This window comes from Mirounga leonina, unplaced genomic scaffold (assembly GCF_011800145.1).
Source record: "Mirounga leonina isolate KUSES-001 unplaced genomic scaffold, KU_Mleo_1.0 Mir_126, whole genome shotgun sequence".
Classification (NCBI taxonomy): domain Eukaryota; kingdom Metazoa; phylum Chordata; class Mammalia; order Carnivora; family Phocidae; genus Mirounga; species Mirounga leonina.
Genome location: NW_023270314.1, coordinates 35,326,002 through 35,345,043, shown reverse-complemented (window position 1 = coordinate 35,345,043; position 19,042 = coordinate 35,326,002). Strand labels below are relative to the sequence as shown.

General features: G+C 34.0%; 1 protein-coding gene across 3 annotated transcripts in view; it reads left to right on the top strand.

The window, feature by feature from the left end:
- CNTN1 (contactin 1) overlaps nucleotides 1-19,042 on the top strand; it is a 361,942-nt gene that overhangs the window by 233,435 nt on the left and 109,465 nt on the right. For all 3 annotated transcript variants that reach the window (XM_035002871.1, XM_035002873.1, XM_035002874.1), the window contains 2 exons: nucleotides 1,016-1,143; nucleotides 1,456-1,631. In XM_035002871.1, the coding sequence (XP_034858762.1) occupies nucleotides 1,016-1,143; nucleotides 1,456-1,631 (304 nt within the window). The remainder of the gene's footprint in view (nucleotides 1-1,015; nucleotides 1,144-1,455; nucleotides 1,632-19,042) is intronic.

Here is a 19,042-nt window from a genome sequence, read left to right as displayed (position 1 = left end):
TTTCAAACTAATATCCAAGGAGTAACCTTCAAAACTGTCTTTAAGCCTAACTATAATCTCATTCTGATTAATATAATTACAAAAATTGGTTCCACATTAGAGTTACTACAAGCACTTGATTGTGGCTTGTAAATGGTTTATGCAGTATTTCCAATCAGTAGAGAGGAAACATAAATCTTGATGAATTGTAATTAGGTTCTCAATTGTATGATTTTACTTTGGGCTAAATGATATACCTTCTACAACAGAATTTATTTGTAGTTGTTCATTTCATATTTGATGGACTATTATCAGCTCTAACGAGATCTTTATCTGAGCCATTTATATGAGAGTATCTCCAAAATTCTTTTCTTCTCTGGAGTTAGTATGCTCTAGCAGTTAATGAATAAGATGGAAGGATAGGTTAGTAAGTAAAACCGAAGTATGTCTGATGGAATGCATATTAGGAGAGAAAACCTTGGAAACGGTATGGGATGGAGGGTGGCAGGATAGCGGCAGTGCCATGTGCATGCACGTGCGTGCACGCATGCATACAATACTAACTATAATTTAGCAATGCTTTGCTGAAGGTGCAAAACCCTGTAAGATTGTCAGGCCTGAAAGGGAATCAAAGGACTCTGGCTCTTACTATGAGTGAGATAGAAAGTCACTGGAGAGTGTTGAGCTCACTGAGCAGAAGAGTGACACGGTGTGACTTACGTCACGTAGGTCTTCATGTCTGGCTGCTATGTGGAAAAGAGACTATGGCCAGGCAAGGGTGACAGAGGAGACCAGTTAGAAACTACTGCAATAGTCCAAGAAAAAGATGAAGATCGCTTTCTTAAACAACTTGTCAATGCTGAAAAAAAAATATTATAAACAAAGGCTAGGATGTTTCATCTTAAAAAAAATCTTACCGTCAAGTAATTTGTATAAAATGTAATGATCAGAAGATAGTATTTGTAATCTAAGACAGAATAATAAGCTATTTCGTTAGATTAATTTTGTGAAGAATGTATTTTTTTCATTTGAACAGAATACTCATTTGGGAAGATGGCAGCTTGGAAATAAATAACATCACAAGGAATGATGGCGGTATCTATACGTGCTTTGCAGAAAATAATAGAGGGAGGGCTAATAACACTGGCACTCTTGTTATTACAGGTAAGAAACCATTTGATTGATATTGTTTTTTTCTAGTTTAACAGTGCTTAGTTTCTAATATTACTATAAGACATGATTCAGCACTAAGCTTCTAAGACAGTTCATGTACTGATAAGTTTCCATCTCAAAGCCTTTGGGGCAAATCTCTTGCTTAATGAAATTGTTCCTGGAATTTGAATCTGAAAACATCTTTCTCCCTTTGCTCAGAGAAATAAAAATATATTGATTTTTATTCTTTTGATGTGCCAGATAATATGGTATCTAATATTTTCTTGAACTGTGCTTTCCTCCTTTTTTTTTTTAAATGTATAGATCCCACCCGAATTATATTGGCCCCAATTAATGCTGATATTACTGTTGGAGAAAATGCCACCATGCAGTGTGCTGCCTCCTTTGATCCCGCCCTGGATCTCACATTTATTTGGTCCTTCAATGGCTATGTGATCGATTTTAACAAAGAGAACATTCATTACCAGCGGAATTTTATGGTATGCGTTTTAAGTCTCATCCGATTAACATTCCAGTGACCCTATGTGACTGCAGCCTATTACTATAATCATTTACAACACTGAAAAACAGGCAAAAAAAGCTTTTCATGGGCTTCCTTATATTAATTGTAGCACTCCTGAACCTTTTTAAAAATGACTAGCTATAAGGATTCTGGTAGAGATATTGATCAATAAATATTTATTGAGCTTTAAGTCTATTTTTCCCTTAATTATAGTATAACTTTTATATTGATGTGTACTATGCCTCATTGTGTCTGTACTCTAGGTTCTAGGGCCTTCTTGTTCATTTTAAATAAGGTAAGAGCATAGAACTTATCCTTTGTTATAATGATGACTTTAAGGCATTTCTCTTACTCTTTGAGGTTAAGAAATAGACAAAATATGTACATGGGAGGGTTTGGAGAACTAGTCCATGGGATTTTTAGAATGCTTAAATGGCTGTATTTTATTAAGAATAGGAAAGCATACATGACACAAGTCCTATAATTAAGCATAGTGGTGTCCTTGTATAGAAATAAAGAAAATAGAGGACAAAGACTGGGCAGTAATGCAGGAATACTGACTTGTGTATGAACATCACTGGTTTGAGAACATCACTAGGTTACAGTGAATAGTTGATCCTTGAAGAACATGGGTCTCAACTGCTGCTAGGTCCACTTATTTGTGGATTTTTTTTCAGTAAGTACAATACTGTAAATGTATTTTCTCTTCCTTATGATTTTCTTAATAACATTTTCTTTTCTCTAGCATACTTTATTGTAAGAATACATACAACATACAAAATATGTATTTATTGACTATTATGAAAATTTCCAAAGGAATGGCCCTTAGTAGTTAAGTTTTGGGGGAGTCAAAAATTGTAAGTGGATTTTCAACTGTGAAAGGGATCAGTGCCCCTACACTCTGTATTGTTCAAGGGTCAACTGTACATAAAATGCAAATTGGCCACTGTTCCTACCTGCCTCTTCTCTAGAAAGGCCATTGGTTAGGAGTGTAAGACCTATTTAGAGCATATGCTTATTGAAGAAAACTAATTTTAATTTTAGAAGTCAATTATTAGTATAGAAATAAAAGTTTGAACTAACTCAGTAAAATAGTAGTAGAGTAGAATATTTAGGATATTTAAAGTCCTATGAAATCTGAAGATTGATATGTACATATGATAATTGTATCCTTTCAAATTGTCTAGCTCTTTAATTTTTTTTTCTAGAACTTTATGCTTTAAAAAACTAAAACAAGCTTTCAATCAAGTTGGGTGAGACTGATTTAACTTTTCTTGTTAAATTTTTATTAGCTAGATTAATAAAACAACTACCAATGCAGTAATCAATGTTTATCCTTCTACATGTTAACTGTAGTAAATTCAGTTCGTTTTGTTTTAATCTAACTGTAAATGTGCAGCAAATCTGCTGATTGTCTTTCAGTTTCTGAACCAAATTTACACTTTAAAAAAATAACAACTGGGAAATGGCAGGGAACTATTTTAACATTATGCCATGTGATACTTTTCCTTATATGTCTGAAAATATTTTGATACGCTTAATCATAAATGTTCCCAACATTAGTAAAATTGGCACTGATATCTTTAATAATTTCTTCAAATTGTGTTTTGTTTTGCAAGTAAAACAAATACTACTTAGTTTTTACTCATTTTAAGGAAAAATAAGTGAGCTAAACAAAGATCTTACTTAAAAAATAGACTTTTGAATTTGCTTAGTTTTTTGGTGTTATATATTGAGTAATTTCAAAACTACAACAACCATAGTTCATATAAGTAGCTACTTAACAACTGCAGTGAAGTCTTCATAAATAGATTTAGGGGTATAAATTGTCCTAAATTAAGCTAAAACTTCATATGTAGAGCTTCTTTATGTTCTTCAAAATAATATTTACATTATATTTGTTGGTGCAAATAAACATTTCCAAAAAAAGAAATTAAGAAAAGAAGAGAAAGAAGGAAGGAAAAGAGAGAGAGAGAGGAAGGAAAGGAGGGAGGGAGAGAAAAAAAAAAAGGGAAAAGAACCCCATGGCTTAAAAAGAGAGGAAAATAAAGAAATAACTGGAATAATAATTAAGAAATAAATAACAAATTGGATCATAAAAACATAAAAGACTTTGGCCATTACTTACTGGACTCCTTTTGCTGATGATAGCCACAGAGGTTCATGTACTTGTCCCTCAGCTAATCCAGAGCAGAACCTAACTGCGGGCCCATGCTCTGGCCTCACTAACTCACATTTCAGCTTCAGTCCAAATAATGATCAGTGGTAGAAAACATGCTCACTGGCTAAATACGTAACTTAATTGAGTAAACATATCAAATGCACATTTGTAACACATTAGATGGGCAGGTTGATTCAGTTCTCTAAATAATTAAAAAAAAAAAACCTAGACAAATTTATTTTAAAATAAATTATTAAACTTAATTCTATCTTTTGAACCTAAGACCTATAAAGCCTTCTCTTGCATCTTCCTTCTCTTTTAAAGCAAACTTCAAAGTCAGACTTCACTACTAAATGCACCACATGAAGTTTGAGTAAAAATACTGTATGTGTTTGATCCATCTTTTGGTAGATCATCCTAATGACTAATAATTGCTTCTGGGGGCATTAACAGACTGCTCTCAGAAGGAGCAGCTCTTATCTCAAGCTTATGAATCAAATCCATGAGAATGGCAGGTACTGGGGACAGCAAATGCAAAGGAAGGAATATTGCTGACTGCATTTGTCGATTATTCAAATTGAATGGGCAAATGTGTCAGTACCTAATTTTGGGGTTCTTCTTAAATAATGTTTTGATATTTTATTTGATTCTGGCAACATTTCAATTAGTGAATATCATTTGTTCGTTTAAAAATATTGTACTGTGTATATACTACAAGCAGAAACAGTGATGGGCACTAGGGTGAATAAAACACTGAATAAGATAAACACAGGCACTGATCCAAAATAAATTAGAGGTACTCTGTGAGTTTAAAATTCAAATGTAAATAATTTGATAGCTATTAAAACTGATATCATTATTATCATTAGTTTTAATAAGTTTAATTGCTAAAAGTTAATACCAGAAGCTCTAATTAATGAAGAAAGAATATATAAATCAAAATTTAAGTTTTTCATTTCAACAAAGTAAGTTTGTATTTACCAATTTAGTTTCAATGATAAATTTTATTCAGTGTCAGGTATGCTTTGATTTTAGCTTGCTATTCTTGACTTTGACCACCATGTGGCAACCTTGCATAAGGCTTCAAATTTCACAGCCTAGAATAATCGGGACTTGAAGCTTTATGAAATTAAACAAATAGATTTTCCCATAGTTAGGTCTAAGATATGTGATTACAGGTGATTTAAAAATTTCTACTTTATACTTTTTCAATTATATTCATATAATTATCAGGAAAAAAGTAATCGCACATTTTTAGAGAGGTACATTTCTTTTAAGAATTTATAGTGAACTCCCCAAAAATAAATTACATTGACATTACATTTAATGATCCTGCTTCATGAAAAACTCTTTTGAATTAATCATTTAAAAAATATATAGATGCTAATTTTAAAGCTGTGTGTAAACACTTAATACTGATTATAGAAAAAAAGTAAGTATCTAATTTACCTGTTACGTCGCTTATTCTTTCATTTAGTCAATAAACATTCACTTAGTGTTATATTAGTATGTAAACAGGTTCAGGAAATGTTTCATTTGAACTTGAACTTATGCATAAGGAGGATATTAAGAATATATATAAATATATATAAATCATAAATTTAAAAAATTGAAGCTTTGCTACAATAAGCATACAAGCAGTTTATCTGGCATTCTTTTATTCTATCAAAGTTATGGGGAAAATACATAAATTTTTCAAGTCCAGCTACAAAATGGCTTCTATTTTGATTTTCCAGCTCAATAGCTGTTTACTCCCTTAAAGTAAGTACAAAAAGCAGACTTAAGACTATCCACCAAAAAAATACAGATTTGTAATATACCGTTTTATGCCTCCCATTGTGATGCCTGATCTGTGGCAATTACTTTTTTTCAATAACCATCTAACTTTTGACATCTACTTTGAGTCATTTTCTTTCAACTATTTAACAACAATCTCCCTGTCAGAGCCATTATCTCAGTTAACCACATGAGTTAAACTTTCCAATTCTGATTATTGCCACTATAATAACTTTTTTCCATTTCTCTTAATACACATAAATGTTAACATTGTAATTCAGCAAGAAGTTATTATGTATCTGTTTTGAATTTATAAATAGCATATGAATTGTTCAGTGGCTTTGCCACAACCAATCCTGGCCACTAGGCTTCATTTTATCACTTATTGTGTGACTCTGAGCCAGTGATTAAACCTCTCTAAACTTCAGATTTCCCTCTCTGTAATGTTTTATTAATAATTCACTTACTTCATACAGGTTGCTTCACGGGGTTTGCAAAACTGGTTACTTCATAGTATTTGTGTGAGGATTCAATGAGAGAATGCCTATAAAGTGCTTGGCACAAGTTCTGGCAGATTGTAAACAGTTATTATTGATACTGTGTATAATAGAGCAATCATTCCCAACTGAAATTTCCAGAGGCTATTGCCATATAGTTTGGTTTTTTTTTTCTGCTTACAGATCTCAATTTTCATACTTTAATTCTTGCATTGCTGCTACACTGGGTAGCTGATCTGAAACAAAAATTTCTAGCTATTTCCTTGCTGGGGGCAATAGGAGAGATAGTGATAGTCAACATTTATTGAGTGCTTTCTGTTTGGCCAGCGTTGGGTTCAATGTTTTTCACGTGTTTCTCAGTTGATCTTCACAGCAATCCTCTATGGAATACATATTATTGTGATTTTTCTCAATTTTCAAAATGAAGAAAATAAGGATTAGAAAGGTTAAGTAATTTGCCCAAAGTAATCATACCACTTGTTTGTGACAAGGAAGATTTGAAACCAAGGTCATCTGACTGCAGACCCTGAGGCCTTCGCCACTCCAGTTTCCAATCTGTTGGTTAATACGCCTGTCTGTGTCTGCTTAAATAATCCCCCTCCCATTATCTGAAGCACTGTAGGGCCGTACTGTTCAACTAATTTATTCTATAATTTTGTTTAACGAACTTTTACATTCTCTCAAGTTTATCCAAATTACCTCATTCTCCCTATACTATTAGCAAGTTTTGCAATACATTGTAAATCAAGTCTACACAGTTTCAGGTGGTCTTTAGTTCCAGGCAATTCTTTAAGATCTCTTTTAGGTAGGTAGGTAGGTGTATGTGTGTGTTTGCAGGTATATGGATTTGCTTTGTTCTGCCTGTATGGAAAACACCATTCAAAACAAAGGAAGACAGATCTCTTACCCTGAGGTTTTCTTTTTAAAATAAAATATTAATTATATGGAACATGTCACAAAATTGTGCTTAAATTTGAGACATATATATTTCATACTAGAATATATTAGGAATCTGAACAGAAATTTTGCTTCTGCACATCCAAAGGGAGAGAGTAGAGGGGCGGGAGGAGAGGGAGAGTGGAGAAGGAATAATAATAATAATAAAAATGTTATTGGATCTCTGTTACTGCTGAGCAAGAGGGTGAAGATTGTCCAGAATTATGGGGTAAAGGTTGGAAGAGAAAAAGGAAGGTCAGGCCATAATCCAGGCAAAGGCAAGGGTCAAATTAGAGCTGAAGAAAGTAGAACAGAAGACCAGCAGGCACAGTGAGATGATGTGAGCCCTAAAATGGTGGTTCTAAGCTGGGAGCAATTTTTCTTCCCAGGGGACTTTGGCCATATGTGGAGACAATTTTGGGAAGGAGGAGGGAGGGCCATGTATTATGCACATTTGTTTAGCACAGGTGCTGCTAAACATCCTATAATGCTGAGGACAGTCCCCCACAACAGAGAATTATCTGGTCCACATTGTCAATGGTACCAAGACTGAGAAATGCTACAGTCAAGGAAGATGAAAAAAGAGAGACATAGGAATAAAGAGACCAGCCACTGAAAGGTTTTAAGCATGATGTGTTAGAAACAAAGAGAAATTGTTTTGAGCAGATGAGAGTGCTTAGAACAACAACAACAACAAAAAATTCTAAGAGGCCAGCTAAAACATTTTCCAAAATAGTATGAGTAGTAGAGAATGATAGATTTCATGTATTTTGTGAATTTAAGACTTAAATTTTGATGGGCAGTGGAAGAGAAAAAGAAATGTGTAAAACATATATAGTCCCCTAACATAGTTCTGTGACCCCCCCCCCAACAAAACTGACAAAGATATTCTACCTGTTGCCAAATCCTTTCTCTGCTCTTACGAGTAATTAATTGATAAGCATGAGAGCATTCTGATAAGGAGGTAAAACATTGTTATACTTCACTCTGTCTAAACATGTAACTTTACTGGCCTTCCTTTTACTACCCTAATAAATTTTACTTATACCTAACTGTTGTCTTTTATTTGCTATTTTCTATCACTAGGCATGGAGGTAGGTATCTATGCTCACTAGATGTGTCTATACATGGGTTGACTTTTAGATCATTATACTTCCTGTGTAGAGACCATGACAGCTAGGGTTATTCTTTAGCACAATACCCCATAGTCTGGTCCTTAGTAAGCATTTGTTTATGTCAGTGCTAAGTAAATGGATTAGGACATACATCAGCAAGTCTTTGTGCTTCAGAAATGTATTGCCTTGGAAGAATCTCCAAAAATTCATTCAAAGTTAAAGTCCCTTTTGTTGTATATAGAACTCCTTACATACCTAAGCATCACTGCAGTAATTGTTCTGGCAAAATATGGGAAGTATTTAAAATAAAAAGAGGGAAAAATAAATATGTAATCTTTTGGTATCTTAAGAATTTTAAAATTTTACATGTGGACTTTGATGTTTTATTTATGATATCACACTAGAAATATACTGTTTTCATCATTAGCTGGCATATTCCAAAAAAATCTATCTGAGTTTTTCACTTTGTCTTTAAGATTGGAACAAAGATCTGGAGTTTTGTTCTGTTTGGCCTTTGACAAGTTGTATGACCTTGGTCAGGACAGTCATTCTGAGCCTTAGGCTTCTCATCTACCATATGAGGAAGCTGGGCCACATCAGAAGTTTTAAAATAGCAAGAATAAGTTTTTAGCGGCAGAATCCTTTCTGCAAAGAGAATTTAAATCAGAAGCCCAATAAATAAAAAAGGTGAAAGTGAGCTTACTCTAAGTAAAGAAATTGTGTGCAGGTGTGGGTGTATGTGTGGGAGACTACAGGGCCACATCATGAGGCCTCTCGTTTCTTCCGGTCGCACAAAACTTCCCATCTGATCCCTTCCTTCTACCAAGTGATCCTTGAAGATGTTCAGAACCCCAAGGCTAATGGGAACCAATGTAAAAACCACATGAATTAATATCCAAGTTTACTTTCAACTCTAAAATACTGGTTCTAAATCCAAGGCTTTGATGTTTTGTCCATCAGTCAAAAGGATTATAAAAAATGTTCTTCTTTTTGAATTTTAATTTAGAATTGTCCAAATGATCAAAATTGGACTCTTCAGCCATCAAAATAGACAAATTTAAGGATATTCAGCATTTCCATTGATTCTACAAATATTTCATGATCTCTTAATAATTCTAGACCACTTTCCTAATTTACTTAAGTTTTTATATTTATGATGATATTACTTCATTTTCATAAGATTTTTAAGTCATACCTTTAAAAATATTTTTCACATTCAGGCAATCTTAATGCTCAAACATTACTTAAAATAACACTAACTTAAATATTAGGTAATATTAGGAAATTAGTATTAATTACGTTATGTGTGAAAATGGTTTTGTGATTATGTAAGAGAATGGACTTTTTGGGAGAGTCAACCTAATATTTGAGGAATGAAGTATGATAATATCAGTAATTTGTTTTTCTAGGGTTCAGTAATAGATGGACACATTGTATGTAGAGACAAGGAAAGATAGAGCTAGCTATATAATTAGATAAAGCAAACATGGTAAATTGAATCTAATGGTTTTTATTCAGGTGACCATGATACTATTCTTCTATTCTTCCTATTTTCTTTTTTTTATGATTTTTTTTATTATTATGTTATGTTAGTCACCATACATTACATCATTAGTTTTTGATGAAGTGTTCCATGATTCATTGTTTGCGTATTAACACCCAGTGCTCCATGCAGAACTATTCTTCCTATTTTCTTATGTTTGAACATTTTAGTAGATTAAAAATTTAATAAATAGATACGTAAAATAATAATGTTGTATTCTTTCTGCTATGAGAAACTACCCACTTTTACGTACCAAACTGTGAACTTAAATCCCATCGTCTGATTCATAAAACAGTATCTTGGAGACAGTTAAACCAGTAATGTGTGTTAACTATGGAGCCTTCCACCAGCCACTTAACTGAAAATCTCAAATTCCTTGTCTTTAAAATGGAAACATAGGGGTGCCTGGGTGGCTCAGCATCCCATTCTTGATTTCAGGTCAGGTCATGATCTCAGGGTCATGGGATGTGGAGGGCTGCACACTCAGGGAGGAGTCTGCTTGAGATGCTCTCCCTCTTGTTCTGCCCCTCCCCACTCTCGCATGCACACATTCCTCTCTCTCTGAAATAAATAAATCTATAAAAAATCTATAGATCTATAGATTCTATAGAATCTATAGAAAATACAATAAAATCTGTAAAAAATACAATGAAAAGGAAACAGTCTCTCCCTGAGTACTATAAAAAATTAAATAAGAAAACGTATGTACTCCATGCAGAACGTGCCACTGGGTGTTTTACGCAAACAATGAATCATGGAACACTACATCAAAAACTAATGATGGGATGTATGGTGATTAACATAACAGCAAGTAGTACAGCAAGAATGCAAGTAGCAGAAGCTGTTTTTATAGTAGTATTAGTTGCAGCAAACGTATTCTATCAACAGCAACAGTATTACCAGTCGTGGTGGCTATAGTTAATAACAGTAATGCATCCTCCTCCCCCAAATATGATTAAGAATACTATCTATCTCACAGAGTTGCTGTTAAGAGTAAGTGAGTCTGCACATGTAGAATATTTATTTATAATAGTCCCTGGCACCTATGAAACCCTCACTAATTATTTGTTGTAAATCGTGTTGGTGATGGTGGTGTTGAAGTTTGCAGTTGCAGTGATGCATCTGCTATAGTTACTCCTTCTTTAATCTAACAAGCCAAAAGTAAAAAGAAAAGTTAATTTTTCATGGATATAGCATGTATCAAACATATTTAATATCTTTTGCTTATCAGTTTCTAGAATATTCTCTTTAAAGGATATTCTTTCTTTCAACCTTCTGTATGTGCCCCTTCCTTCTGAGCTTCAATGGAACAAAAGAGATGTTTTTGTTGATATATAATTTTATGAGCTCTAAGCTTTATCTCAACCTTGTATGTACCATCCAACATATTTCTTTGTTCATTATGATTAATTAAATTTGTTAATACAACTTAGTAATTCAGATTCATTGATATGGCAAGGATGAATTTGTAGAGTCAGTTCATGGGGGAAGGGGAGGAAAGGAAGGGACATTTACATTTTGGAAGTCTTTTGATTTAAATTTGGGAAATTTCTAAGCGGTAAACCACATCTACACTTTGGAACATCCCTGAGCTGTGCTATCACAATTTCCAGTATGTGATTCAACTCTCCTCACATGAAGGGAAGCATTTTGTAATTCAGCCAAGCTGTGGTTTTTTAGTGAAAATATAGAGAGCATTCATATCTAATTTGTGGCTAGAATGTGCTGAGGTCCATGATCTTTACTTGCTTTGTAAGCGTTCTGTCAACCACTGAGAACCTCAACTTCTCCTGAGGTATGGAAAGAGCTATTACCATTTATAAAAATTTCAGGAAAGTTTTTATACATACACAACTATATTGGAAATAATATAGTATATTTTTCCTTTGCTTTCCTTCTTGAGATATTTCAGTCCCACACCTTTACCAAATATAGAGCAAATGAAAATAAATGTTAAGGTTGCTTATTATTGCTTTACACAAGTAGTCTATCATTACGTAACTAAGTCCTAATGTTTAAAACAGAGCTGACATTTAAAAGTACTCTAGCAGTGAACTTTCAGAATAGTTTAATTAAAAGTTTAAAGAGTTTATTTAGAAGATTCAATAAGTATAAATTTAATATAATTTTAAGACATAAATAGATTGTGTTTTTAATAACGTGAAAAGTATAAAAATCATGACCACATTATTTCTCTGAGAATAAAATAAGTGAATATGTAAACAGCAATATGTTTCAAACTGAGAGTCTGGGGGAAAGAGATAGCAATTTTATTAAGAAAAAAAGAATATTAGGTGTACAGAATATAAATATTTTACAAAAGGCAATTACAGTGTCATAACTTGGTTATTTTTATATTTTTCTGCCCTCAATTTTTTTTATTGTGAGGACTTGAATTAAAAAAAAAATTTAAATTTCTGAGGTGTTTTATTTTTTTAATTTCAGCCTAATCACCTGACTGCTTAAAATAGTGTGAGTTTAGCAACAGGATTATCTTTCATTTAGGCATAGGAAGCAACCAAAGAAGTGTGAGTTCACATAATGAAAGCGTGTAATAGAACTAAGTGCTTTTTACTTTTGTGCAAACATTATTTTCCTCAAATATAACTTATCTTCATCATAATAACTTAAAAAGATTTTACTTAATATCTTTCCATTACTGAATATTTAGTGTCACAATGCAGTGCTAATTAAGAATGTGAAAACACATTAAAGCAGTGTGTTTTACAAATATACAGTGTTTAAATTATTTTATTTTTTCTCACTAGAAAATTACTCAGAAATATGGGCCAATTAGCCTTTATGACAGCTCAAGAAAAACATATGACCTTCACCATACACACACATTTATTCTCTCCTTGCCTCAAATATTTTTTAAAAAGTTATAAATAATAAAATAATATTTCTTTACCTCCTCTCATAAATGAATTCTATTTAGTAAGGCAGTATGAAGAGTTAGGCCAGCTACAAAGGGGCACCATCCCCAAGACCATCTTCACTTCTGAAATGAACTACAAATTCCAGGGGTTGCCAAAACCACCCTCAGTTTTGATTTGCTAGAAGGGACTCACAGAACTCCCTGAAAGCCATTATATTTATGGTTACAGTTTATTACAGGAAAAACATACAGATTAAAATCAGCCAACAGAAGAAGTGCACAGGGCAGAATCCCAGAGAAGTACCAAATATAGAGCTTCTACTGTTCTGTCTCTGTGGAGTCAAGATGCATTACTTTATCAGCTTAGGTGTGTGGCAATATGCACAGAGTATTGCCAACTGGGAAAGCTCACCCGAGCTTTGGTGTTCAAAGAGTTTATTGGGGCTTAATCATGTAGGCATGACTGATTGATTGCCCAAATAGTTAATGTCAGTCTCTGGACTGACTGATACCACATGACCCAAAGCCCCTACCCTAAGTCACTATACGATTTCAGACCCTAAGTCTAAAATGTATTATACAAGAGTCTCTAATACCCACTCTAAATCACATTGTTAGACTATCCAGTATGACCCAAGGCAAAGAAAGACACTTTAGATTACCTTCCAGAAGCTGAAGAAATAGCAGACCTCCCTTGGGGCAAGGCCAAATTTTTTACAATGCATACAGGTAGTTGGAAAACTTAGAGGTTTCCATTCTCGTATATGTTCACTGCATTTTTTTTTCTAGAAATTTACACATTATTGCTAAAACTTTTATTTCCTCATGAAATTAGTTCATAAATAGTTTGAAATATATTATTAATGGCAGTTTATCTCATGTATATGGATACCAATAGTTGTTCTCAATTCAGTTATTTTATCTTATAACATTGTCATTATCTTACCTGAAAAAATCATACAAAATTACTAAAAGAATTTAGTAAGAACATTTTAGATAATAGGTATTTATTAATTCATTTGTGTAATATTTATTTGCTGAATTCCTCCTGTATGCCAGCTATTACAATAAGTAGTTTGTATGTAATAATAAATAAAACCTAGTTCCTCCCACAAAAAAAATTACAGTCTAGTAGAAGACACTGTACACATATATAACACAGGGATACAATGATGAACAAAACAGGCATATTCCTCCTCACATAAAACTTAGAGTCCTCTAAGAAGACCAACTTTAATCCTATAATTGTACAAATATTTTATTGCTGTTGAGATATATTATATGACATAAGGTAAAAGGTGCAGTGACAAAATCTAACAAGAGAAAATGGAAAGTCTTGCTTGAGGAATAAATTGGTATTGGTAAGTGAAGAGTGTTTACTTAGGTGAATGTGATAAGAGTGTGGGGATATGAGGGGATCACATTCTAAGAGAGGAAATAGCATGGAGAACCAGAGATGGGAGAGAACAAGATGCATTTAAGGTCCTATAAAGGGAATGTTCTCCTGGAGAGCAGAGTAAATGATATGGCACTAGCTGAGCTGGAATATTGGACAGAATTTAGAAAATGGAGCCAGATTGGCCATATTCCAGGAAGAGGAAAAATTTTAAAGCTTTCAGTAAGTTGTATTTTTACAAAGAGGGGTGAGTTGGTCATATTGGTGTTTTTAAAATGTCACTCTGTGTGCCAAGGAGAGAAAAGAATAGAACAGGGGTGGAGGTTGTGACCGAACAGAGAATAGTAGTTCAGTGGGAGATGTTGGTAGCTTAGAAAAGGAAAGAGACAGTAGTGATGGAAGGAATGGATGAATTCAAGAATTTATGATGGAATTATAAGGAAGTTGAAGAAGAAAGAAGAAGAAGAAGAAGAAGAAGAAGAAGAAGAAGAAGAAGAAGAAGAAGAAGAAGAAGAAGAAGAAGAAGAAGAAGGAGAAGAAGGTTGAGAATGTCCTCAAAGTTTCTGGGAAGTGTGTTGTCATAGATGATTAGAAAGTTGAATATGTGGGAAAAGGTCAAATGCTATCAGAAGTCAAATAAAATAAATTGAAGAGGTGGGAACCAGATTCAAATGAATTGAGGAGTAAGAGATAAAGAAATAGAAAAAAAAAATCTAAGAACAGAAAGTCAGGTTTTGAAGAATAGGTATTATCTGATCCAAGCAACGATCATAGAATTAAGTAGCTTAACATGAGAAAAAAAGAATAATTCTCTGTTCCAGGGGCAAGAAGAGAAGAGCAGAGAGAAGTAGGAAATGCGAGGGGGAGTGGGTATCAGCAAGGGCACTGGCAAAGGGAAAAGTCACTGAGAAATCCCTAGTAAAAATATGGCCAACAGGAATTTAAGAATAAAAATATGTAGTGAATGGTAATTTTCAATGTTGATTTGCCCTGCCTTGTGGGATACAGCCAATTCCATCATCTTTCATTCAGTGGAATGGGGGTACGTACTAGGGGGTACTTTGTGTTATTAAGTTTTATGACAAAATAGGGAAAGGACTGAATTTCTTGTCTGGTACTCCTTGGTGTGACAAAGAAGTAACTGACCATTGGAGCAGAAGGAAATTACAATAAGTAATTTGTATGTAATAATAAATAAAACCTAGTTCCTCCCACAAAAAATTACAGTCTAGTAGAAGACACTGTACACATATATAACACAGGGATACAATGTAGGAGGAGATGTAGGTAGGAGAGACTACCCAAGGAACTTGCAGAAATCTTGGGAACTAAATTTTTAGACCTCAAGGTACAGGAGGACCCCCAACTGACATTAAATTGTATAACCTCTAGCTACATTTTTACTAAGACTGGCTAATATCAAGGAACAATGCATGTGGCCACGAACCAGTTCTTTATATGGAGATAGTAGCATTCTGTTACAACCAACGGAATCAATCTGCTCACATTATAACTAGCAATTACAGGCATACCTCGTTTTACTACATTTCACTTTATGGTTCTTTGCAAATAATGTGTTTTTACAAATTGAAGGTTTGTGGCAACCCATTGTTGAGCAAGTCTACTTGCACCATTTTTCCAATAGCATTTGCTCACTTTGTGTCTCTGGATCATATTTTGGTAATTCCCACAATATTTTAAATTTTCATTATTATTATATTTGCTAGATCTGTGATCAGTGATCTTTGATGTTACTATTGTCATTGTTTTCAGGTGCCAAGAACTGTACCCACATGAAACAGCAAATTTAATAACTGTTGTGTGGGTTTTGACTGCTCCACAGACTAGCTGTTCTGACTTTCTCCCTCTCCTTGGCCCTCCCTATTCCCTGAAATACAACAATATTGAAATCAGGCCAATAACCCAATGATGGCCTCTAAGTGTTCAAGTAAAAGAAAGAGTTTCACATCTCTCATTTTAAATCAAATGCTAGAAATAATTAAGCTTAGAGTAGAAGGCCTGTTGAAAGCCAAGATAGGCCTGAAGCTAGGACTCTTGCACCAAAGAGTTAGCCAAGTTATGAATACAAAGGAAAAGTTCTTGAAGGAAATTAAAAGTTCTACTCCAGTGAGCATATGAATAATAAGTAAGCAAAACAGCCTTATTGCTGGTATGGAGAAAGTTTTAGTGGTCTGGATAGAAGATCAAACCAGCCAAAACATCCCCTTCAGCCAGACCCTAATCCAGAGCAAGGCCCTAACTCTATTCAATTCCATGAAGGCTGAGAGAGGTGAGGAAGCTGCAGAAGAAAAGTGTGAAGCTAGCAGAGATTGGTTCATGAGGTTTAAGGAAAGAAGCCATCTCCATAACATAACAATGCAAGGTGAAATAGCAAGTGTTGATGGAGAAGCTGCAGCAAGTTACCCAGAAGATCTAGCTAAGATCATTAATGAAGGTGGCTACACTAAACAACAGATTTTCAAAGTAGACAAATCAACCTTACATTAGAAGATATTATCTAGGATTTTCATATCTATTTAAAAGTCTCCACAACTTCAAAGGACTGCCTGACTTTCTTGTTTGGGGTTAATGCAGCTGGTGAATATAAGTTGAAGCCAATTCTCATTTACCATTCTCAAAATCCTAGGGCTGTTAAGAGTTATGCAGAATCTACTCTGCCTGTGCTCTATAAATGGAACAGCAAAGCCTGGATGACAGCACATCTGTTGACAACATTTTAAAATATTCAATATTGTTGAATATTTTAAGCCCACTGCTGAGACCTATTGCTCAGAAAAAAAAAAAAAATTCTTTCAAAATATTACTGCCTGTTGACAATGCACATGGTCACTAAACAGCTCTGATGGAGATGTACAACAAGATTAATGTTTTCATGCCTGCTAACACAACATCCATTCTGTAGCCCATGGATCAAAGAGCAATTTCAACTTTCAAGCCTTATTATTGTTTTACATTTATTATTGAAATACAATTGACGTACAATGTTATATTAGTTTCAGGTGTGCAATGTAGTAACTCAACACATTCTATACATTACTCAGTGTTCACCACAGTGAGTGTAGTCACCATCTGTCACCATATAACATTATTACAATACTATTGTAATATATTATAATACAGTATATTATCTATGCTGTACTTTTCATCTCCATGACTTACTTATTTTATAACTGGGAATTTGTATCTCATAGTCCCTTTCTTCTATTTTGCCCATTCCCCCACCAACCTTCCCTCTGGCAACTACCAGATTGTTCTCTGTATTTAAGAATCTGTTTCTTTATTTTTTCATTCATTTTGTTTTTTAGATTTCATATATCAGTAAATTATATGGTATTTGTCTTTTTCCATCTGACTTATTTCACTTCAAATAACACATCCAAGTTGTATTAAATGGCAGTATTTCCTTCATTTTTGTGACTAATAATACATTGTATGTGTATAGAAGGACACTTGTGTTTCTTTCATATTGTAGCTATTGTAAAGAATGCTGTCATAAACACGGGGGTGCATATATCCTCTCAAATTAGTGTTTTCATTTCAAGTCCTATTATTTAAGAACTATATTTCATAAGGCTATAGCTGCCATAGATAGTGATTCCTCTGATGGGTCTGGGCAAAGAAAATTGAGAAACTTCTGGGAAGGATTCCCAGTTTTAGATGCCATTAAGAATATTTGTGATTCATGGGAAGAGTCCAAAAATATCCACGTGAACAGGAATTTAGAAGAATTTGATTCCAACCCTCATGGATGACTGTGAGGTGTTTAAGATTTCAGTAGAGGAAGTAACTGCAAATGTAGTGAAAATAATAAGAGAACTAGAATTAGAAGTGGAGTCTGATGATATGATTGGATTGCTGCAATCTTATGATGAAACTTGAACAGATGAAGAGTTGCTTCTTATGGATGAGCAAAGAAAGTGGTTTCTTGAAATGGAATCTACTCATGGTGAAGATGCTGTAAAGACTACTGAAATGACAACAGAAGATTTAGAATATTATATCAACTCAGTTGATAAAGCAGCAGCAGGGTTTGTGAGGATTGACTCCAATTTTGAAAGCAGTTCCATTGTGGGTAGAATGCTGTCAAACAGCATCACATGCTACAGAGAAATCTTTCATTAAAGGAAGAGTCAATTGATGGGGCAAGCGTCATTGTTGTCTTATTTTAAGAAATTGCCACAGACACTCCAACCTTCAACAACCACCATACTCATCAGTCAGCAGCCATCAACATCAAGGCAAGACCCTCCACCAGCAAAAGATTATGACATGCTGAAAGCTCATATGGTGGTTAGCATTTTTTAGCAATAAATTATTTTTAAATTGATGCATGTATATTGCTTTTTTAAAAAAGCTTTATTTATTTATTTGAAAGAGAGAGAGTAAGCACATGAGTGGGAGGGACAGAGGGAAAGAGAATCCCAAGCAGACTCCATGCTGAGTGTGGAGCCCCACGCAGGGCTCAATCTCACCACCCTGAGATCATGGCCTGAGCCAAAACCAAGAATCAGACGCTCAACTGACTGCACTACCCAGGCAGGTAGGTAGGTTGCTTTGTTAGACATAATGCCATTGAATACTTTAATATAGTGTAAGTGCCATTGCATACTTTAATATAGTGTAATGCCATTGCGGACTATAATATGGTGTACATAACTTTTATATGCACTGGGAAATTTTAAAAAATTGATTTGACTTGGCTTATTGTGGTGGTCTAGAACTGAACCCACAATATCTTCAAGGTATGCCTATATTCTTAACCTCGTTAATTAAAAAAGTATAGCAAACCCAAACACTTTCCAAAACCAGCAGGAAATTTGATATATGAAGGGGCCACTGGCAAAATGTATGGTGAAGCAGAGCATTCATTCCACATGCAGTCATTAAAAGAATCAAAATTTTAAAATGTGTAAGTCTATTATATTACATAAACAATATTCTCATCTATTATGTAAAATATTAACCTAACCATTAATTTTTCATCTTTTGATATAGCTGGATATTTATGATTAGAATAGTAAATCAGTATACTTAGTTCTCCAGAAAACCAAATGTCTACTTAAAA